General features: G+C 39.1%; 1 protein-coding gene across 2 annotated transcripts in view; it reads right to left on the bottom strand.

Annotated features, from left to right (window-relative positions):
• Positions 1-23,846, bottom strand: part of LOC147367281 (contactin-associated protein-like 3) — a 238,176-nt gene that overhangs the window by 50,991 nt on the left and 163,339 nt on the right. For both annotated transcript variants that reach the window (XM_086414390.1, XM_086414391.1), the window contains exons 12-14: positions 21,882-22,001; positions 7,589-7,786; positions 3,675-3,831 (exon numbers count right to left, since the gene is read on the bottom strand). In XM_086414390.1, coding sequence (XP_086270516.1) covers positions 3,675-3,831; positions 7,589-7,786; positions 21,882-22,001 — 475 coding nt within the window. The remainder of the gene's footprint in view (positions 1-3,674; positions 3,832-7,588; positions 7,787-21,881; positions 22,002-23,846) is intronic.

Below are 23,846 nucleotides of genomic sequence, written 5' to 3'. Positions count from 1 at the left end.
TAAAGTCTTTTTTAATCAAAGTCTTGCATATTTTTACTATCTTTATTTCAAGATACATTACTATTTTGTTGCTTTTGCAACTGGTTTTTATAGGACTTTCTTATAACACATTCTTGATAAGAATTCAGTTATTCTATGACTTAGTAAATAGTCTTACTAAGCTCTCATTAATTTCAATACTATTTCTGTTTGTTCTCTTAGGTTTTCTCTGCTGACAACCATATTTTCTATGAGTAATATAATCTTTATTTCCTTGTTTCCAATCTTTCCAATTGCGGTTTTGAATTAACTCATATATATTTTTTAGCTTTCTATTATTCATTTCTAACCAATTGCATTGCTATCAGAGAAACTGTCCATAGGATAACAACCACACTAAAAGTTTTTGAATTTTGCTTTATGGAACATTGGGAAAATCAGTTTGCAGAAATGCACCACAAGTGCTTGAGAAAATTATGTGTTCTATAATTTTATATTCCCAACAAATCAATTTAATTTGAAAATATTCCATGTTCTTACTAATTTTTGTTCATTTGATTACCAATTACAAACAGATATTCTTATCATGGTTGATTTGTGAATTTCTTCTTTCAGTTCTGTCAAATTTTTTCTATATATATTTCTAGTCATTTTTATTGGAAGCATACATGTTTAGGATTGTTAATTTTCTCTGGTGAAATTAAGAAGTATCATTACATAGTAACAGTGATCTTAGTCCACCTAAAAAACCTTTAAAATTTACTGACTTTGTGATATTTAGCTGGTAATCCTTTGCTTTCAATATTTCCACTTGTACAAACAAGATGTAGTATGAGATCTGGATCTAAATGGTTATTTTTGTCACATTTATTGTGCATGATTGTTCACACATTTTTATCTCAGACTTGTTGCTTTCTCTTCTTTTTCAATCTCACGTTCTATCTTCTTTTGCATTAACTAAATTTTTAAAATCCCATTTTTTCTTTCTTCCCTCTGCTGAATTGAAATAATTCTTTAAGGGTTACATAAATTTCAATATATACACTTTAAGCAATTTAATTCTAATAAATATTTACAAAACAAGTTTAAATTTCAACAATATTTTTATTTCTAAGCAGTCTTTTAGTTCCTTTGTAAACCACAATCATCTTTGTTAACAGGATCTGACTGCTTTCTTATGCTTCAGCTTCAAACATATAGTCATATGTTATCAGTACATGTTTTCCACCTCTATGTTTACAATTTTTTTCCTCAATGTTTCTTCCTGCTTCTGAAACCTTCCTTGTAATATCACTTACTTTCATTCTGAAAACCATTCTTAAAAATCCCTTTTGTGTAATTTCATCTTAAAAGCTGTAGGAGGAGAACATTTAGATTTCTACACTATTTAGTTTTGTCAAAAATAGTCCTGGTTACATGAGGGTATTTTTTTTTTTTTTTTTGAAGTCTTAATTTCAAAAAATAGCAGAAACAGGATCATGAAGTTTTATAATGCTTAAGTGTGGTAACATTGCAATAGTTAGTGGGTTGACGAGTTGCTGGTATAATCAGTCAACTTAGAGACCATCACAATGAAGCAAGTGGTCTCATGTGTTAATGTTAACACCGTCAAAGACTCGATCAAAAAAGTTTGTCTAAGGTTTGCTGTGTTTACTGAGAAAAAAATTCTTCCTAGCAACTGTTTAAATAAGTCTCACAGATGCTACAGACCTTTTTAGTGGCCTGTGATTAAAAAAATATGTCTTGCTTTAAAAAAAAAATCCCTTTTGTGGAGTCTGCTGCTGGTAAATTTCTCCAGTGTTGTTTGTCTAGATCTTAATTTTATCCCACTTCTTAAAATATCAGCTTGGTAAACACTGGGAGTTTGACAGATATTTCACTTCTGCCCTATAAGGGGCATGCTCCACCCTCTGTGGGCTGGGCTCTGGGCTGGTCAGGGAAGGTCAGCTGTCTGGCTGCCTTTCCTTTAAAAAGTCTTCCTTTCCTTTCTCCTCCTTTAAACATTCTCTTTAGTGTTCTTTGATTTCACCATGGGTGTCTAGATATGGATTTACTCTTATTTACTTACTTTTAGCTTGGTATTTTAATATTTCCTCAATCTGGAAATTCCTCAGCTATTTTGAGTACTGCCTCTCTTTAATTATTATATCTCAAATCTTTTCTCCTGAAACTTTAATCACACACATGTTTGATCTTCAGTCATGTCCAACTCTTTGCGACCCCGTGGACTGTAGCCTACCAGGCTTCTCTGTCCATGGGATTCTCCAGGCAAGAATACTGGAGTGGGTTACCATTCCTTCTCCAGGGATCTTCCCGACTCAGGGATCGAACCAGGGTCTCCAGCATTGGAGGCGGATGCTTTAACCTCTGAGCCACCAAGGAAGCCCATTTATTTACTTTTAGCTTGGTATTTTAATATTTTCTCAATCTGGAAATTCCTCAGCTATTTTGAATACTGCCTCTTTTTAATTATTATACCTCAAATCTTTTCTTCTGAAACTTTAATCATACACGTGTTTGATCTTCTTCATATGACTCTTCAATGTCACCACTTTCCTAGGTCCCATTTTGGTTTTCTCCATTCATTTTGTGTGTCATTTAATTTACACACCTTTTCCACTAATATTGGATCCCAAAGTTTTAAACTGAGTAATACTGTCATTACTAATGACAATATATTCATTTCTAATATATATTGATATATATGCTAATATATTCATTTCTAAGCATTCATTTGGTTCTTTGGTAAATCACAGCCTTCTTTGTTAACAGGAAGATTCTCATATTTCAATTCCAGTTTTAATTTTTTGAGCAGCTTACTAATTTATTTTATGTTTTTAACATATCCATAATCTGAGATTTTTAGGCATTGGATCTACTCTTTGGGGTTTCTTCTGCCTCTCAACTGTGTCCTCTGGTGTTGTACAACTGGATTGTGAGTTCATGTTTGGAAGTATTTTATCTGAAAGAATCTTGTGAGACCTGTGTGAAGGGAGAGGGCAGATCTCCAGTGAGAATATCATGTAATCTTAGGATGAGCCATTGGTGCTGCCAACCTGTGGCCATGTTAACCAGTTTAAGGACCATCCAAGTTATGTCAATTGGGCACCAAATCTGTGTGAGAGCAAGTCTGTAGACATAAGTTTTCAGGGAGATTTTTTTTTCTACTCAGAGTGCTAACGAGAAGATCTGTCCTCATTCACTTTTTGGGGGGTTTGTAGCCTTTTAAGACCTTCAGCTGCATGGAGAATTTTGTGTTCTCTGTATTCTCTTTCATGGACTCAAGGCCTTGTCTGGTTACCCCTATGTGGCCATTCAAGAAATCAGCTTGAAGTTTAAGAAAGTCAGTAAATAATCCCAGGTGAGTCATGGGGTGGTCATCTTATTAACTGAATTAACTTTAAGAAGTCTTATATTTCACTTTCAGTGAATGGGAAACATTCATTCCTATCTTGTCTTAGTAGAAAAATAGAACAGACATGCTTAGTTATTCACCGGTAAACGAAAATAGCTACCTAATATTTTAGGCTTCTGATTAATGACACTATACACATCACAGCTTATACTTTTAAGTTGCTAGGGCATACTTTAATTTATTCTCTTTATTGTACTGTCATGTCCAATGTCTGCCTAAGGTACATAGTTTAAGCAACAAAAAAATTACAGTTTGCACAGGGAAATTATATGGAAATCACCATTCATTCCGGTCAGCATCACAGTTGCAGTAATATTGAGAATCAATGCAGTTCCCCTCTAATCCACAAGTACATTTTTGAGCATCAGGCTGAGAACCTCCCCAGTAAGTGTGTGTTTCATTGGTTCTTCCAACCCACCAGCTCACTGGGGTTCCATCTGAAAGACAAGTATGAGAAAGGTGACACCTACTTTGACCCCCACTACCTGCCTCCCCAAAATAGTTCCTTTATTCCTCTTTATTTAAAGCATAGAGAGACTCTTTTAGAAGTATATTTTATATTTTAACTCTGCAATAGGATCATTTTTAGGAGGACTTCCAACTATTTGAAAATATATACTTTAGTCATATATCATTAACCATTTTTTTTCTTTTATCAGAAAATGAGCAAATTGTCCCTAAATCATTCAAGTATGATGTTTACATATTTCTCTTGAGAACTCCAATTACATCATTTTTGCAGAAATAATGTTCAAGAAAGAATTGTCATAAAAATAGAAACCAGAGTAATTTATACATTGAATCTAAAATCTGTTTGCGATCCTATTAATAAAATGCAATTAAAATGTTTCCTGTTATGCAAAATAAAGAATTTTTTCACTTTATGTATTAGCTAAAAACACTGGCACTTCCTAGCATATCTTTGAAGTTTCTTGGGGATACGTACTTATACTAAATGGGTTACTCTGTTTGGAAACTAAATAAATGGCACTAATCAGCCTTCTTCATGCCTGAAGTGAGTCTTTGGTTTGGACTAATCCGAGACAACTACAGAGTGGATCTTCAGCAAAACCCACTCCTCAGTACAATGCATAAGTGACAGGAGCAGAGGCTGCCTCAGCTCTGCAAGATTGCTTATTTATGCTGAAGATGCTGCCGAAGCCCCACTGTGGGATTATAGAGCACCTGGAGGAGGATGTTCAGAAAAGGCGGAGCACACAGGAAGATGGAAAAGAAACAGTCCCTAGTAAACAGAGATTCAGGGCACGGGGGGAGCAGGGAGTGGAAGTGACATTAAATCTGTAAAGATGCTTGTGTTTTTCACACTCTTAAGTTGTCCCCATCAGGCCCCCACCAAGAATCTGTAGCAGCTTCTTCGTAACTTACAATCGCCACTGCTCATTATGGCTCCCTATTCAATAAGACTTTTGCTTCTGCTGACAACCTCCCAGCTTGTAAATACATAGACTGCATTCATTACCATGCACTGAAGGCCCAGTGGGTGCAATGTGAGCCAAGAAATCAATATCAACCATCAGTTTTCTAAATGTGTTGAAAACATCTCTAGGGGATGGAAGATCTTTTCAGCTTAATATTTAATAAATATTTAATAGGCATTTTTCAAAATTCCATCTTAAAAATGTAATTATTCAACATCTTCTTTCATTGATTGAAGAGCAAAGATATCATTATATGCAAATGCACAACTGTGTTTACATTTTTCTCTCTAAAATGAGAACCATTAAGGGTTTTTAAAGGTACAAAATGTATGTGGCTCCATTCAAAATTCCTTTGAGTAACCTAGAGAATTTGCATAAGAAAGTATTAGGAATAACATGAAGAAGAATCAGAGGCTGAAATGAAAAGGAAAAGGAAAGATAGCAATGACCAGGGTTCACTACTCCACTTTCTCAATTATTTTAGCCTATGGGTCACTGTCCTCGCCAGCCACTGCTACCATTCTCAATGACCTTAAGCATTCATAGTATGGTGATGGAATGGTTTCCTAAAGTCAACACAGTCACACAACTTCCTCTTTAGCCACCTGTAATCATATCCCCGAAACTATCTGTATGTAACACAGAGACCTTAAAGATGCTGAAGGAAAAATGTTCCAGGACCTGAGCGAGATCCTAGGCCCACTGCTCCTCCCCAGCCCTCTTGGAAATCAAAATCAACACAAGGGCTGCTGCATTGAGAACCCAGGCTTGTTATATCTCCTGTCAAGATTACCACCACCACTCTCCTGATAACTTCTGAGAATATGAGGATGGAAAATCCCCGAGATAAGGCTGAATTTTGACTGATGGCCTCCAACCTGTCCTATAAAATTCCTAAGCTACTTGCTTCCCATACTGCAGTCCCCTTGTGGTGTTTTCACATTGCAGCCATCCCAGGAGGGACCCGGGTTCAGTGTAAAGAATCTGCTTGCAATGCAGGAGCTGCGGGTTTGATCCCTGGGTAGGCAAGATCCCCTGGAGAAAGAAATGGTAACCTGCTCCAGTCTTCTTGCCTGGGAAATCCCATGGACAGAGGAGCCTGGGGAGCTACAGTCTGTGGGGTTGCAAAGAGTCAGACAAGACTTAGCAACTAAACAGCTGCAACGAGGGACCCAGGCTTTGTTGTTTCACTCCTTCCACACAAGTGTAACTTCAAAGCTCTGCATGCTCATCTGTGTCTATTGATAATACCGAACAAATTAGTGCAAAAATTTTAAGGTGTATCAGGCTACACTATTTGCCTGCCTCATCTCAACCTTAATTAAGCACATCTGGAAATATGTAGGTCTGCAGTGAATTTGTTTAAATTAAGTTTGTACTAAAAATTCTCCAGCAGCAGCATATAAGAAATGCAAATAACTTGAGCATGTATATTTAATGAAGTCCTTTATTTTGCTTCTTTAGTAGGTGTTTATCAAGTTTATAAGTCTTTTCTCTTTCCATCTTTTCCCCTAGTCTCAATGAAATACGCTTTTAAATACCTGTTGGTGGTGGTGGTGGTGCTATTTTATGTATTTATATCAAAGGGCTAACAATTGAGTAACCACACGCAAATAGACACTGGCCTTCCAGGTGGGAATCCTTTGGTGATCTGGGTCATGTCCAGGTTCTGGAATAGACCATCTGCTTCTGTGTATGAGTTTGCCCCCTGGCTCACTGGGTGGCTTTGTTTTATGGCTTTGTTAGTGGTTGGTTTCAATGCTACTCTGTCTTTGCCTTGTTTTCACTGGTTAGAGAACCTATGAATAATACTCTCCCGGAGGCAGCTTTCTCATTCTTCTGGGAACATAGAATTTTAGTTCAGTGATCTATTTGGCAATAAATCTAATTAGCAATCTAGTTAGCAATCAACTAACAGTAAGCACTAAACCCACTAGCACTAACTATAAATTCAATAAACTGAAGAGATGCAAATAAGTAGCATTTTCTTCATGCCATTTATAGGTATGGTGCAATTAGGTTCTAGCAGAGTTAGTGCCTTAGCCCCAAAGACTCAGAAAAAAAATGATTTCCTAAGTCCCATAGCTGCTGAGTGACAAGCCTGAATTCTGAGGACCTGCCTAGCACTCTCTGCTCATTCCAATCCCCAAGTGCCTGATCAGAGGAGCAGCAGGCCAGCCTCCAGAAAACCAAGCAGTTTTATGCTTCATGCAGGCAGGTTGCACATTCCAACAAAATGAGGTATTTCAAAGGAAGAAAATAGAAAATCAAAAATAAAAATTTTCAAAAGAAGAAAAGATATGTAAAATAAACTACTAGCACTTAACGTGTGAAAGAACTGGTGATACCAACATTTTTCCCTACTTTATATTTAGCCAAGACACTAATCACATTCAGCGTAGGAAAAAGGATCTCACCAAATAATCACCTCCAGATAAGTAAGCCATGTTGTTGTTAGTAATGCTTCCCAAGATACCACAGGATTGAGATGTCCCTGCCCTTTATGGTGGATGATTACTGAGCCCTCCAGGGGCCTCTTTAAGAGGCTTTTACTGCTCAGTTGCCCAGCTGAGTCTGGGGATGGGAGGGAACTTCAGATCATTTATGGCTTTGGGCAAAGATTTTGGTTTTTGCTCCAAAAGTATCTCAGATTGTGACCTGGGTGCTATGGGCACAGATTCTCATGCATCTGTGGCAAGCCATTGTGACCTGTGGGGACAGAAGCTCATGATGTCTAATTATTCTGATTACTCACCTTGGGGAGTTGAAAGCCTTGACTTTTTGCAGTGGAAAGTCAGCTCCTGTTGGCAGTTGTCCGCATAGTCAATGATGGTCTGGAGCTGGTCCATGCTGGCTATGTACTTGAAAAATACTGGATGGGGGCTTTCTCCATTCAAGCTTTTGATCTTGACCAAGTGGGAGCCGTTATGCTGCACTGAGGTCCATGCAGTGTCTGGTGGGCAGAAGAGAGGTTGAGAGAAAGAAAGGAGACCATAATGAGGATGGAATCATTAAATGTAAATATGGAAAGCAGAGCATCTGAATTCAGTTTTCTTTTATTTTTTTGTAGTCATCAGATCTCTTTGCAATTAGAATCAATGAGTGGAATTCTCAAAATGTTTAACAAGAGGGATTCTCTTTATTGAAATTTTCACTACCATAATTATAGGCAACATTGTCAGGCAGCTAATTTTTAAAATTATGCATTATAATACTCAAAGCTATAAATATAATTTTATGGCCCTAATATTTTTCTTTCCATTACTATAAGGAGAAAGCCAAACGTTACTGTGTATATCTTTTTACAATTATATTTGTCATCTGACTGAGCGTCTTTTCCTCTGATAATCAGAGAAATGTGTAAAAGACATATGTGAGGAATAAGCTGCAAACATGATCATGAAAATAACAGAAACTAAGTATTTTTTACAAAAATTAACTAACAGTGCGTCAGCAACCTGTTCAATGGCCAGCGCTAAAAAAACACAGGGCCTAGGAATATGACCATCCCAGCAGTAATCATAGCCACATGAATGTCTGTTGGAAAATTCTCACATATTTCTATTACATTGATTACCTCTATTTTTCAAAGAGATATAAAAAACAATGCACACTCCATAACATTTATAACAGAAGAAAAACAACTTGACTTCTTTTATCTTCCCCTCAATATACATCCCACCATAAATACCTCCCCCCAATATACCTCCCTCCATAAAAGAATAGAAGCTCCCACAGTATAGAAGGCCATGGCTCAGTGCTAAAAGGCTGAGTCAAAGCTCTCTTAATCCAACTACCTCTATATTGTCATTTTAACTTTCTCTGTAGTATGTATTTGATAAATGATCAGTCTGCCACACAAACTTTCTATATTACAGAGCAGGAAACAGTCTTATTGAGTTTATATTATTTCTTAATAATTAATATATGAGCAAAAGAGCAAAAAAACAAAACAACAACACAAGGAATTCACTTAGGGGTCCCCACAGGTCCCTGTTCCTTTCCTACCCTGGGGATGTGGGTCTGGGAAAAACCTAACAGATGTGCTGGTGCTCACAAACCCTTAATACATGAAATACATGGAGAGACTCGGAAAAGAACCCCAAGGGCCATGGAAAAAATTCTGGTACAAAGCCTATGGGGAAAAACATGATAAAATATGCAAAAATTAGCAAGAACAGGAACAAACTGTGAGTCAACATGACCAATGCAGTTTTATATTCTATTTTAAAAAGACTTAATGGATCACCTACCTATCTGCTCACTAGAGGGGGCTGTGAGTGTTCCCATGGCAACTTGAAATCCATAAATTTTGTTTCCTCCTTATTCATGTTTTCACTAGACATTTTACATTTCAACATTTTCCTGGAAAATTACTTAAATGGGTCTGGTATTATTTTTGGTAATTATCTACTCCCATTCACCCCCAGGGTTTCTTCCCTCAAATGAAATGAAGGTACAGGGACTCATGCAGAAGACTGTGTTAAGCTTGGGAGTTCATCAATTCCAGTGCCACTGCGTCATTTATTTTCATGGCTTAGGGCACAAAGAAAAATGATGTGCCTGAATGGTTCATATAGGCTAGTGGTCAGTATGATAGATTTATGGTCTTGCATGGTTAAGGTATAATAATAGAAATCTTTTCGAGTGGAGAGAAGGAAACAGTTGAAAAGAACCTCAAAACTGCTCTTCTGAAAAATACTTTAAATGACTGCTCTTTCTAGAAATATTATTTAAAATACCCCAACAACAACACATTATATTTCTCTAATATTCCACAACATATTATTTTCATAGATTTCAAAACCATGAGCCTTCGACATGCCACATAACCTTAATTTTCAAGCAGAAGGAGACAGACTAATGAATTAACGTGACCAGCATGATGGAAAAATTGTTGTTAAATCACTAAGTTGTGTACAACTCTTTTCAACCCCAAGGACTACAGTATGCCAGGTTCCTCTGTCCACCACTATCTCCTGGAGTTTGCTCAACTTCGCTGTTATTCAAGGTAGTCTGAAGCACAGCTTTGGACCTGAAGTAATTAATTTTGGTGGTGGTGGTGGTTTAGTTGCTAAGTCATGTCTGACTCTTGCGACCCCATGGACTGTAGCTTGCCAGGCTCCTCTGTCCGTAGGATTCTCCAGGCAAGAATACTGGAGTGGGTTGCCATTTCCCTCTCCAGGGGATCTTCCCGACCCAGGAATCGAACCCAGTCTTCTGCATTGCAGGCAGACTCTTTACCGACTGAGCTACTTTTTAATCATGGGCAAATTTAAACACGAATTTTGAACTATCGTTAAACTAGACCCTTTCAGAACATGTTAATCGAACTCAGTGGGATCTTTCCTCTGCACAGGAGCAGGGAGACCATTGGTGGCACTTGGTCAACCATTTTGCCTGGACAAATGAACCTGTAGCCAAGTTAATTTGCTGGTTTGGTTTGATGTTTCATAATAATCACACTGACCACATCATATGCTATCCTTCAGTTTGATTTGCTTTTCCTTTTTGCCAAGTTATATTCACTTTGCAACTGGCAACACATTTTACACTTTATAATAGACCTCTGGATTATACAAGGAGTCTTTTATAGCAAAACAATCAGTTATGAAAAAGAACCAGCTCTTTATTTTACACATTCAGGTAAATATACATTGAAAGCATATCTACTTTACTCATTTCCATTTCTCTGAGAAGTAGACAGAAAATAAGGCTTCATTATGAAAAATCTGATGCCTTTATAGTTGGTAGGTTCATCACTCATGATCTGGAAATAAACCTCAAAGAAAGTGAAGGTAAAAATTCCTTTTCCCACAGATGCCTGAAATGAAGTCCTATTTGTGTTCAGTTAGTTCAGTCGCTCCGTCGTGTGTGACTCTTTGGGACCCCATGGACTACAGCATGCCAGGCTTCCCTGTTTGTCACCAACTCCTGGAGCTTACTCACACTCAAGTCCATCAAGTTGGTGATGCCATCCAACCATCTCATCCTGTGTCATTCCCTTCTCCTGCCTTCGATCTTTCCCAGCATCAGGGTCTTTACCAGTGAGTCAGTTCATATCATCAGGTGGCCAAAGTACTGAGGTTTCAGCTTCAGCATCAGTCCTCCCAGTGAATATTCAGGACTGATTTCCTTTAGGATGGACTGGTTGGATCTCCTTGCAGTCCAAGGGACTCTCAAGAGTCTTCAACACCATAGCTCAAAAGCGTCAATTCTTCAGTACTCAGCTTTCTTCACAGTCCAACTCTCACATCCATACATAACTATTGAGAAAACCATAGCTTCAACTAGATGGACCTTTGTTGGCAAAGTAATGTCTCTGCTTTTTAATATGCTGTCTAGATTTGTCATAGCTTTTCTTCCAATGAGCAAGCTCCTTTTAATTTCATGGCTGCAATCACCATCTGCAGTGATTTTGGAGCCCAAGAAAATATAGTCTGACACTGTTTCCATTGTTTCCCCATCTATTTGCCAGGAAATGATGGGACCAGAGGCTATGATCTTAGTTTTTTGAATGCTGAGTTTTAAACCAGCCTTTTCATTCTCCTCTTTCACTTTCATCAAGAGAGTCTTTAGTTCCTCTTCACTTTCTGCCATAAGGGGGGTATCATTTGCATATCTGAGGTTATTGATATTTCTCCTGGCAATCTTGATTCCAGTTTGTGATTCATCGAGCCCAGCATATAGCATTTGTGTCCAAATAGAACATTTTTTGAAATTAAGCCATCTGCCTTTGTTTCTTCTGATGAGAAGAGGGTACATGTTCTGAGAAGACTGAGAAGGCAAAATGCCAGATGATTTAATTTGTCACATCTATCTCCAGACAGAGCTAGTCAAGAAGATGCAATCAGGGTAATAAATAAGGATAGACAGATGTAAAGACTAGCAGCCATTCCTGAACCCACAAAGATAATCTGAATACTACAGTAGAGAAATATCAATAACCTTAGGTATGCAGATGATACCACCCAATGGCAGAAAGCGAGGAAGAACTAGAGTCTCTTGATGAACAGCAAGGACAGCAACGAGATCAAACCAATCACTCCTAAAGGAAATCCACCATGAATATTTATTAGAAGGACTGATGCTGAAGCTGAAGCTCCAATACTTTGGTCACCAGATGTGAAGAATCGACTCACTGGAAAAGACCCTGATGCTGGGAAAGACTGAAGGCAGGGGGAGAAGGGGCTGATGGAGGATGAGATGGTTGCCTGGCATTACCAACTCAATAGACATGAATTTGAGCAAACTTAGGGAAATCGTGAAGCACAGGGAAGCCTGGCATGCTGCAGTCCATGAGGTTGCAAAGAGTCAGACATGACTTAGGGACTGAACAACAACAATAGAGACCCAAAACAGCCTTCTTAGAAATTGTGTTACTATACAGAAATAAATATCATTACAACTAGCTTTCACTTTTTATTCACCTCAACCCTCTTGCCACACAGATAAGGAAATGGAAGTCTAGAAAAACTCACTTGCAAAACTAAATTCATGAAACTATGTAATTTAGCCACACATTTCTAAGTAATACAGTGTAAGTCACTGAGCTTTCTGAGTAAACTTCTCAAAGAGTGCTAAGGTCTGTAATTTTCCAGCCAGTCTTGCTCACCTGAGCCCTCTCCTATATTTCTAATGAAAATAGAACTGGATCCTGGTCATTTATGTGTTCATAGGGCCAGTAAAGGCCAAGCCTACTACACCAGATGTTCAGAGGGTGTCCTGAGGAAGATGATGGTCAGCTCTCACCTGGCCCTGCCCTAGATTGCAGAGGCTCTGGTCCCTGCCATGTCATCTGTTTGTCAAAGCTGAGGATGACTGGTGTGCGCATTTTACCGAAGAGAAGCGATGACAGCTCTAAGGAGACAGTTGCCAGGCCCTGGGGGGCCCAGAGATGGCACTCATCTTGGCCCCACATCTCGGGTCCCTCCTGATTAATATTTATAGGAGCATCCTCATAAGGGTTGCCCTTCCTGCCGTAATTCTGGGGCCTTGAGGCTTTTCTGGCTTACTTTAATATTTTAACACAAGAAAATGCTATCGGATACAACTTGATAGCTTCAAGGGAATGTAGCTACTTCACAGCCTTCTTTCTTGGGATTTCAGAGGATGATGCTTTCACTTACTAGGCCACACTGAATGTGCGTCTGCTCATTCATAAGGACAGACATCTGCTATTTAGCAAGAATGGACATTTACTTAACATGACTTATATTGTCTTCAGGCAATATATATATGTGCCTGGCCCCATATCTGGAACCTCCTAGGAGCTCAGCTTTTGGAAGATATTAATATCTCCTCTTGTGTGTCAGCCCATCATACAGCTCCAGAGCAAAATAATTTTCTCAAAGAGCACATTATATAATTCATTCATAAAATTAAATACAGACAGAGTACAGGGTCATGGTCAGTAAGAGATATGGGTTATAACCTATGGTCTCATTTAGTCACTAAGTCATGTCCAACTCTTTGCAACCTCATAGACAGTAGCCCACCAGCCTCCTCTGTCCGGGGGGTTTTCCAGGCAAGAATACTGGAGTAGGTTGCTATTTTCTTTTCCAGGGAATCTTCTTGACCCAGGGATTGAACTTGCAGCTCCTGCTGCATCTCTTGCATTGCAGGAGGATTCTTTACTGCTGAGCCACAGGGGAGGAATGGTCTTAGAAAAGTAAAAAAAAAAAATCTCTGAGCCTCCAATTCCGTATTTAGTAAATGCTGAAGACCAAATGCTATCGTTCTAGCCACCTTTGAATGCTAAGGCCGTGAACCTGGCATGTTTCTGGCCTAGCGGCCCTCTGAGCATCTATATTTTTATTATTCATCCAGACCATTCACTATGCCCACCCACAAGGTTGGGGCAGACTGTGTGGCTGACAGAAAAGCAGGAAAATAAGCTTTCCTGAAGCATTTGTTTTTTCACCCTTTGGGCACAATGACTGGTCCTGCCCCAGAAATTCTGCATCGCCAATCACACCACGCTGCATGTTTTACGAACTACCTTTACAAGTGTCAAGAGGCAAGTCAGAATAATGTCTCCCCAGTGGAGGTGGAAAAGAGTTCTTTCCAGGCAAAAGCCAGTATAAAAGAAATGCAGGTTCACTCTATATGATAATCATCAAAGTGCAGCTCTTCTTTCATTTTCCTTAAAAATTCCAACATTTCAACTTTAAAACATTTTTTGTAAGAAACACTAGTTCCAAACAAAACTTGCTACATGTAATGAATGCACAATAATGCTATGCTTCCTGCCAATCTCAATTTTCAAGAGCAGAGCAGAGAACAATGAAATCCCAACTTTTTACAAGCAAAGAAAATACATGTTGCAGCAACTATGCATTTACTCGTGAATGAACTCTCCAGTCTATACTTACCACCTCTTTTTGACAAATTTCCAACAAGTGCTGATATCTACTTAAAATAGCAAATGTAGACCTAATGATATTCATAACATTGTTCGTTAGTTGAATTAACATCTGTCTATCTCATTCATCTGAAGGTCTATGAGAACAGTTAATTTCCCTTTCACTCCTCACATATAGCTTAGTGCCTACAACTTCGTAGTATAAAGTGTGTATGATTGAATGAATGTATGAACTGAATGGGTAACTGAAAAGGGAGCTGTCTGGTTATGCCAAGACAGGAATTCAAGCAAAAGAGAGAAGAAAGGAAGAAAATTTATACTAATAAACAAACGTTAAACACATAGCCGTATGGGGCTATCAGCACCCAGCCTATAAAGGACTTAAAAAAATAGCTTGGCAGAATCCCCTCTCTTTACTGCTTACATCTCTTATAAGTGTTCTTATAGTAATAAATCTACTTCTCACGCTCCAAAAATAGCTTGTGTCGTGTGTAAGACAACTGGACTGACTGCCCCTTGCTAAACCACAGTGCTGGAGACCTGACACAGTTTCCGACACAGGAAAATGGCTGTTGAAGAAACACAATTGCATATATTTTAATCTCAAATTCCTAATTTATACCCTCCTTTCACCTTTGGTAACCACCTTTGGTAACCAATTTTATTTCCCATGTCTATGAGCCTATTTATATTTTGTACATAAGTTCATTTGTATCATTTTTTAGATTCAAAATATACATACTACAAACCTAGACAGTATATTAAAAAGCAGAGACATTACTTTTCCAACAAAGGTCTGGACAGTCATAGCTATGGTTTTTCTAGTAGTCATGTACGGATGTGAGAGTTGGACCATAAAAAAGGCTGAGCACTGAAGAAGTGATGCTTTCGAACTGTGGTGCTGGAGAGACTCTCGAGAGTTCTTTGGACAGCAAGATCAAACCAGTCAATCCTAAAGGAAATCAACCCTGAATATTCATTGGAAGGACTGATGCTGAAGTGCCAATATTCTGGCCACCTAAAGCAAAGAACCAACTCATTGGAAAAGACCCTGATGCTGGGAAAGATTGAGGGCAGGAGGAGAAGGGGGTGACAGAGGATGAGACAGTTGGATGGAATCATCAACTCAATGGACATGAGTTTGAGCAAACTCCTGGAGATAGTGAAGGTCAGGGGAGATTGGCATACTGCAGTCCATGGGGTTGCAGAGAGTCAGACACAACTGAGCAACTGAACCAACAACAAAATACACACTGCTGTTGCTGCTGCGTCACTTCAGTCATGTCCGACTCTGGGCGAGCCCATAGATGGCAGCCCACCAGGTTCCCCAGTCCCTGGGATTCTCCAGGCAAGAATACTGGAGTGGGTTGCCATTTCCTTCTCCAGTGCATTTAAGTGAAAAGTGAAAGTGAAGTCGCTCAGTCGTGTATGACTCTTTGCAACCCCATGGACTGCAACCTACCAGGCTCCTCTGTCCATGGGATTTTCCAGGCAAGAGTACTGGAGTGGGTTGCCATTGCCTTCTCCAAAATACACACTACTATATACAAAATAGATAATCAACAAGGACCTACTATGCAACACAGGGAACTATATTCAATATTTTGTAATAACCTATAAGGGGAAAAAATCTGAAAAAAATAGATATAGATGTCTGTACTACTAAATCATTTTGTTGTACATCTGAAATTAACACAACCTTGTAAATCAACTATGTCTCAAGAAAAGAAACACAACTGCTTGGTTTGCATGAAGGTGAGTGACTTAGCAATAATAATGAGTAAAAAGTTCTGCATTATTAACTGGCTAGGCAATGGCACCCCACTCCAGTACTCTTGCCTGGAAAATCCCATGGACGGAGGAGCCTGGTAGGCTGCAGTCTATGGGGTCGCACAGAGTCGGACACAACTGAGCGACTTCACTTTCGCTTTTCACTTTCATGCATTGGAGAAGGAAATGGCAACCCACTCCAGTGTTCTTGCCTGGAGAATCCCAGGGACGGGCGAGCCTGGTATGCTGTCGTCCATGGGGTCGCACAGAGTCGGACACAACTGAAGTGACTTAGCAGTAGCAGTAGTAAATAAATTAAGATCTGAAGGGGGAATGGTCAGGGAGGCAATAGACCCAGTCCTCAGCTTGTTCATTAAGCCTCCAGGGATTCTTATGGACCAGAAGTTGAGTCAATGCTCTGACTGCAACCCATTTTCTTCCAGCAACAGTCATTCTCACAGTGCATTGTCTAAGACCCAGTTTCTGAACCTCACAACTATGATGTTATAATAGCAAACAACTACCCTGGGGCTTCTCTGGTGGCTTAGTTTGTAAAGAATCTGCCTGCAGTGTGGGAGATGTAGGTTCAATCCCTGCATTGGGAAGAACCCCTGGAGAAGGAATGGCTACCCACTCCAGTGTTCTTGTCTGGAGAATTCCATGGACAGAGGAGCTGGGAGGGCTACTGTCCATAAGGTCACAGTGAGTTAGACTGACTGAGTGACTAATACTAACATCCTGGGTATAGTGTGGACACAGACATCTCCATCTCAGTGGGGAGAGATATTGACCCTTCTCATATTGTCATCAAAGAAATCATGTTCTGTTCCTTCTCTTTAGAAAGGGAATAGACCCGTCAACAAATTTCACAAGCAGTCCATTCAAAATATTTCATTTTCTGTCTCGTTGTGGATGTCTCAGTACTAAAGGTGCTAAAAAAGACTTGAAGAGTGTCATTTTATAGGACTTTTTTGTAGGTACTAGGACTACATTTCTGAAGGCTATTACCAAGGATTTAATTTTAATCATTGGTTTAGAATTTTGTTTTGGGTATATTTTTCCAAGTGTTAGTACTTGTTTTTTTGAATAATTAAAGAATGTTTAATTGTCCACAGGCACTGCAGCCTATGGAGAAGGAGAAATTACTATAACGTAAATATTTCCAGGTTGGAAGAACAGAATCAGGACCCTAAGATCTTTCCTCTTTATTTACTTTAGAGAATTAATGTCTTAGACTGTATCTTAATACATGTGAACAATTCTTGTTGCATTGTGGACAAATCATTGCCACAAGGATTCAATGATGGATCGTGCAACCTCACCCACAGCAACCTACATTATAGGAACAACAGAATAATTGCTTGGACTGTGAAATGAATAGCAGCACCAAAATTTTACATCTCCATTAGTTTTATTTCTCCACTGTGTGGTGCCCTTTACTCCCATTCCATTTTAATTTTTTGAAGATAGAGGAGGCTGTGCTCACTGAAATCAAAGCTCCTCAACTTCACAACTATGGTTTCTAAACCTGTGTGCAAATAAGCATCCCTGCGCTGTGCTGTGTTCAGTCTTGTCTGACTGTGACCCCATGGACTGTAGCCTCCCAGGCGCCTCTGTCCATGGGATTCTCCAGCCAAGAATACTGGAGTGAATTGCCATGCTCTCCTCTAGGGGATCTTCCCGACCCAGGGATCAAGCCCACATCTCTTATGTCTCCTGCCTTGGCAGGCTGGTTCTTTAGCCTAGCGCCACCTGGAAAACCCTAAGCATCTGTAGAGAAGCTTAATAATAATAATACAGCCTTTCCTGGATGCTGCCAAAGGATCCTTCTGTAGAAAGCAGAGCTTCCCTAGGGGGACAAACATGTAGGGACCTGGAAAAGCCTCATCCTGCTGGACTGTGTCCACTGGTGACAGGAAAGCAAATAACAGCCTGCTGGTCAGGTTCATTTGTAAAATCGCATTACAAATTATATTTTTTAAAGTTTGTATCACCAAGGATATTATAACCACCCGGTAAGCTTTAAGAAGATATATTACACTTGTTTTTATAAACAAGAGATCCCTACTATCTAATTACATGATCAACAGGCAAACCAAACTTCACATGCTCACAACTGGAATCCTGGTCTTCCATTAAAACATGGTCCTTCCATCTCCATAAACAGTAACTGCACCTTTCTTCCAGGGGTCAGATCCAAACAGGGGAGCCCTGCTTGATGCCTCTCTTTCTCTCTGTCCATATCCAGTCCAGTGGTTCTAAAGCAATCTTTCTCTCCTCCTCCTCTCTCCTACCCTGTTCCCCACCATCACCACCATCTTGGCTAAATTACTAGAGCAAAGTCCTAACCGGTCGCCTTGCTTCCTCTTGGTGCATCATGATGGTTAAAGGTCCTAACTGTGTGAAATCTGGACCAGCCCCTTTCCAGCCACATGACTTGAGGGAAGGCCACCTCCTGGTCCTTCCACCTGGGTCTATCCAACAGCCCAGGCTCCCTGTGGCTGTAGGCCTTCTACCCTTATCTGCTCCCTCCCCGTGAAGGCTCCACCTCCTCTTGTCTCAGTGCTGCTGCTTTGATGTAATAAGTGCAAATGTCAAATTTCCAACTGAGTCTTTTCCTGATCTCTCTATTTAAAACTGTAACCCTTCCTTCTGCAGTCTGTGCCCCATTCCCTGCTTTGTTCTGCTTCACAGCACCCGCTGCCTTATAACATGCCATGTATTTGATTTGCTTCTGGCAAGGGTTTGGTTCTCCACCCAAAAAAGTGCCCCAGACCATGGGAGGGAGGTGTTCAGATTCACCATCTGTTATGACTCCAGCTGTGTCGGCTCAGGGCAGGCCCTGAGCACACGTGTTCAATGTTGTCAGAAGTTTTCTTGCATCTCTTCAGTTTTGTGCCTTAACTTGGACATTTCTTCACGTCACCCTGGGAAAGGGAATGATTCATGTCCTTGGCAGACAATTTTCAAGGCCATCATGTGTATAAATTAATCAGGATGGGTAATCAGTAGATTTTACGTTTTCCCTCCCTTATTTAGAGGTTCTTTCTTATCTCTAGGGTAAGAAAAACATGCTTATATATTATCAAGTATTATCCGAAGTTAATTGAAATCAAAAGCTGAGCATTTGTTTTTACTGTCCCTTCGCATTTTGATAACTATTCTTGTCTATGGTGGTAGGGACCTAGGTTCACTCTGAAGAGGTAATAGCAATTCCAGGGAATCAAAATGTATCCACTATTGCAGCAATCAGTATCAAAACAGAACACCTTGCGATAGTTACACACTCCAAACGGGCTTTAGAAATATGCACAACTAAAGCTTCATGGCAAAGCTTAGATCATGTGTTCACTACGATGATTAAAATGTTTCTCTTTTATTACAACCATAAACTGGAGAAGATCAGGCAATCAGCTCTCAGTTATTTCTCTTGGCACACTTATAAACTTGACCTCAGCCTTACCAAGCCTGCCAACAGTTAATTATCAGCAAATACCTTTGAAACTTTACTCATCTTGGGACATGTTATTTGGGATTATTTCTACCTTTCTATCAGAGAAGGCAATGGCACCCCACTCCAGTACTCTTGCTTGGAAAATTCCATGAATGGAGGAGCCTGGTAGACTGCTGTCTATGGGGTCGCACAGAGTCGGACACGACTGAGCGACATCACTTTCACCTTTCACTTTCATGCATTGGAGAAGGAAATGGCAACCCACTCCAGTGTTCTTGCCTGGAGAATCCCAGGGACTGGGGAGCCTGGTGGGCTGCCATCTATAGGATCGCACAGAGTCGGACACGACTGAAGCAACTTAGCAGCATCAGCAGCTACCTTTCTATGATTCTTGGAATTTTTCAGTGTATATGGAACTCTGATCATAGGATTAACCCAAGATAATATATATGAAAATCTTTAACATGCCCTAGACTTTTGTGATAATTAAGAACCTAATTGATATAAAGGAAATATATTATTGGGATGCTAGCTTCTTTATTTAGCTTTCTTTATTCTTGGCATTCACTTGAGTCATGGTAATGAAAGCAAATCAAAGCATAAATCGAATCACTTGAAGGTTATAAACCACTGGAATCCAGTATATCTTGAAAGATCCCCTGGGCCGTTTCCTCACATATTTCACTGATCACATATCTTTCAGTAAAAGTAAGTTGATGTATTTAACTCTGTCATCACACTGCAATATTCTGGTCAGTATTTATGATAAAATATTTGCCTAAAAGCCCCAAACAGCCATACTCACACCCAGTGCAATGCCCTGGGAGTTCCTGCATCTTCTGTAACAACTTCGGGGGTGGTTTTGGGACTGGAATACATATTTGACTGAATTTAGATCAGAGCACATATTAACCACTGCCAAAAATGCTTAGATTTTTTTCAGGTATGAAATGACAATAGGTATTTATATAAAAACCACATCGAGATTGCAAGCTATTCACAAACCATCATTATAATTTTACCCATAAATAATTTCCTCCTTGTGAGATCTGCAACCCTTCCCCAGTGATATGGAGCCATAACAACAGAGAAACCAAATTATAACTTATTTATAGTTACCTAAGAACCATCTATAGATGATTTTTTTCTGATAATTATCTCAGAATTTGCACTCAAATTCTGTGGTTGTTGAAGTATCTGTTAGGGCTACATTGCCAGAGTAACAGAAAGTTTTCTAAAGGAGGTTTGTCCTCTTTATTGGGCAAACCGTATATGAGCATGGAGAAAAATTTATGGGTACAGACACATACAGATACAGGTAGACAATAGGTATAAAAAATTTGTATCAGTTCCATCAGGGCAGTTGTCATTCATTGCAGTGGAAGTTTTGGTCCTTTGCAGTCCTATACATTTACGCAGAGCGCTTAAATTAAAAAGTTTTAAAGAATTAAAGGCGTCATAAACACTATGTAAACACAAGTCCTTTAACACATATTAATAATCAGGTTTTAAGGAAGATGAAATATTATTTACATAGTTGCATATAAATAGTATTATTAGATGAAGTATATACACTTGGTGTGTGTGTTAGTCACTCAGTCATGTCTGACTCGTTGTGACCCCATGGACTTGTAGCCCATCAGGCTCCTCTGTCCAAGGAATTTTCCAGGCAGGAAGACTGGAGTAGGTTGCTATTTCCTAATCCAGGGGATCTTCCTGACCCAGGGACTGAACCCAGGTCTCTGGTGCCTCTTGCATTGGCAGGCGGATTCTTCACCACTGTGCCACCTAGGAAGTCCATATACACTTTAGAAACATTTATTATTCCTTAGATAAACTCAGGGCTTTATCTGAGTGGTGGTGGTGCTAGTGGTAAAGAGTCTTCCTGCCAACCCAGGAGACATAAGAGATGCAGGTTCAACCCCTGGGTCCAGAAGATCCCCTGGAGGAGGACATGACAATCCACTCCAGTATTCTTGCCTAGAGAATCCCATGGACAGAGGAGCCTGGTGGGCTACAGTCCATAGAGTCACAAGGAGTCAGACGTGACTGAAGCGACTTAGCACACATGCATGCAGATAAACTCACCTGACTACAGATTCAAAAGAATATAAATGGATATTTTCATAAATTTAAGAAGTGAACATTCTTCTAAGACTTTGGCACTTATTGACATGAACTAAGAAATAAAGTTTACCCTTTTATGTTGTAGATTAATAAACAGCGATTTATTGCTAATTTTTGCATAAAGAAAGAACATTTCCAGGAAAATAATGACGTAACATTTAATTACCACCTCTTAACTATTTTAGAACATTACATTTAATACTTCTTAATGATCATATTACAATCAAAATGCACATCTAAGTAAAGCTGCCACTAGGTAAACTCTGCTTACTGCATATGGATTTTTCATACACAGCTACATGAGTTTGTCATTAAAAAAGCTTATTAGCATACCTGTCATGTTGCAATATACCAGGGATGGTTCCAGAGGGCCACTTCCATCTGAGTCAATATAATAGAGCCCTGAAGAGTTTCCTCTGTGCCAGTGGGCTTCACATGACTGCTCGTAGAGAGCTGCAGAGGACAGAGATCTCAGACAGGAACGACAATAGAATGAATCCCTCCATATTGTTAATTAAGTGATATTTTCCCCAGTAACACTCATTCTGCCTTGCTCTCAGGGACATATTCTCTAGAGGAGTGTTCCCCTGTTTCACTCGGGTAGCATAAAGATTCTCAGGCACAGAGTGAAAAGATTTTAAGAAGTATCACTATGGGACATGTGGATCTGAATACCTTATGCTCTAGAAACACAGAATTCCTGTCAAAATCAGGGTAATTGGATTTACTCTAGTCTAATTCTTTGCTGTTTCACAATATCTAAGCATCTGAAATGCATTGGCTTAATCTCCCTAAATGATGTTATTATCTAACAATCATGCTATTTTTAAAAAATTACTCAGTAACTATACTCTTTGTTTACTTAAGACAATTTCCACATGAAATGCATTTTTTTCAATGAGATGGATTTCACAAATCAGCAGCTCTACTTCATTCAGTTTTTAAAGTTCATTTTAAAAAGAAACATCCTAAAATGCTTTGGAAATGATTATTCAAGAAAATCAAAATTCAAAGAAATATATATAATATATATGAAAAGTCTCTTTGTAGTTTCAATTTATCCTAATTCATAGATGAATTTTTTATGTATACAATGAATGTTTTACAAGGTAAGTGATTAGCATCTGTAGATGATGAACTCAATTAATATTCAGCATGCATTTAAATGAATGATCAGTCGAGTAACAGCTTTCTTGAGCATCACCCTTTACCTTGACAGGAAAAACCCTTTGAAAACCTGAAAAGCTGCTAATGGCTGCTGGGAGGGAAGTGTGGCCCTAATTCTGGCACAGAGTTGGACTGGATCTTTAAGTCAGCTCTAAGGATCAAATCTGGCATCCACACAGAGAGACTCAGGTGGTAGTTAGACAAGATCCACAAACTAGAGTGATCCTAGTAGGATATGGCTTTATGCCATGCTATAATGACTGGATTACCTACATTTCTAACTTTGCTTATTTCAAATAATCAAGAAAAATCCTGGGAGAAGTTTAGGGGTGGTTGTTCTCACATCTCAAAGAACAAGAACATGAAGGGAATGCTTTTTGTCCCGAGATTCTATAAAGGAAAAAACCCTTTTATTAAATATGGCCAAGTATAAAATGTATCAAGTTAGATTGCCCCCAACTCAACAGCATGGTTACCATCATTTACACTGATAGACACAGAGACACTGATGGAAAAACAATTTGGATTGCTTTTCCACCATGCTTGCATTTTGGCCACTCACGTTGACATTTCTATCATATATACACATGGTTATAACCACCTAAGTGTCCAGAGGGATACACATAGATTGATAACAGTGTCTGTGTTGCGTTGGGGCTGCAATTGCCTAGGAAAAGAAGAGTAGTGGAGGAATGACTTAGGAGAAAACTTGCTTTAAACAAGAACATACACATGTACTAATTGTGTACTTAAGACTCCTGATGGTCTTGTGATCACTTACATTGATTTGATAATATCTCATCTTCATGTGACTGATCAATTGCAGAATTCCAAGGAAGTCAATTCAATTATTAGACCAAATCATGGGCCACAAGCAAAAAACCTTACATATGTGTAACAGGATGTATAATATATATAAAATACATAATATATATCTGTTAGTTTTAAATCTTTATGATACAGAGTTTTTTGGAATGATGTTTAGATCACAGTTACTGATAGCATTTAGCCATCACTCCTTAATCATTAATATTCAGTTGGTATCTTCTTCATATAAGTACGATGCAGAACACTCTAAGAAAAGAGGTTACCCTATTCCAAACTGTGACTGGGCAAAATCACTTAGCTTCA

Source organism: Bos grunniens, chromosome 8 (assembly GCF_055505025.1).
Source record: "Bos grunniens cultivar Pamir isolate PY7600 chromosome 8, Bosgru_T2T1.0, whole genome shotgun sequence".
Lineage (NCBI taxonomy): Eukaryota > Metazoa > Chordata > Mammalia > Artiodactyla > Bovidae > Bos > Bos grunniens.
The sequence above is the reverse complement of the archived record's forward strand: the minus strand, read 5'-3'. Positions and strand labels throughout refer to the sequence as shown.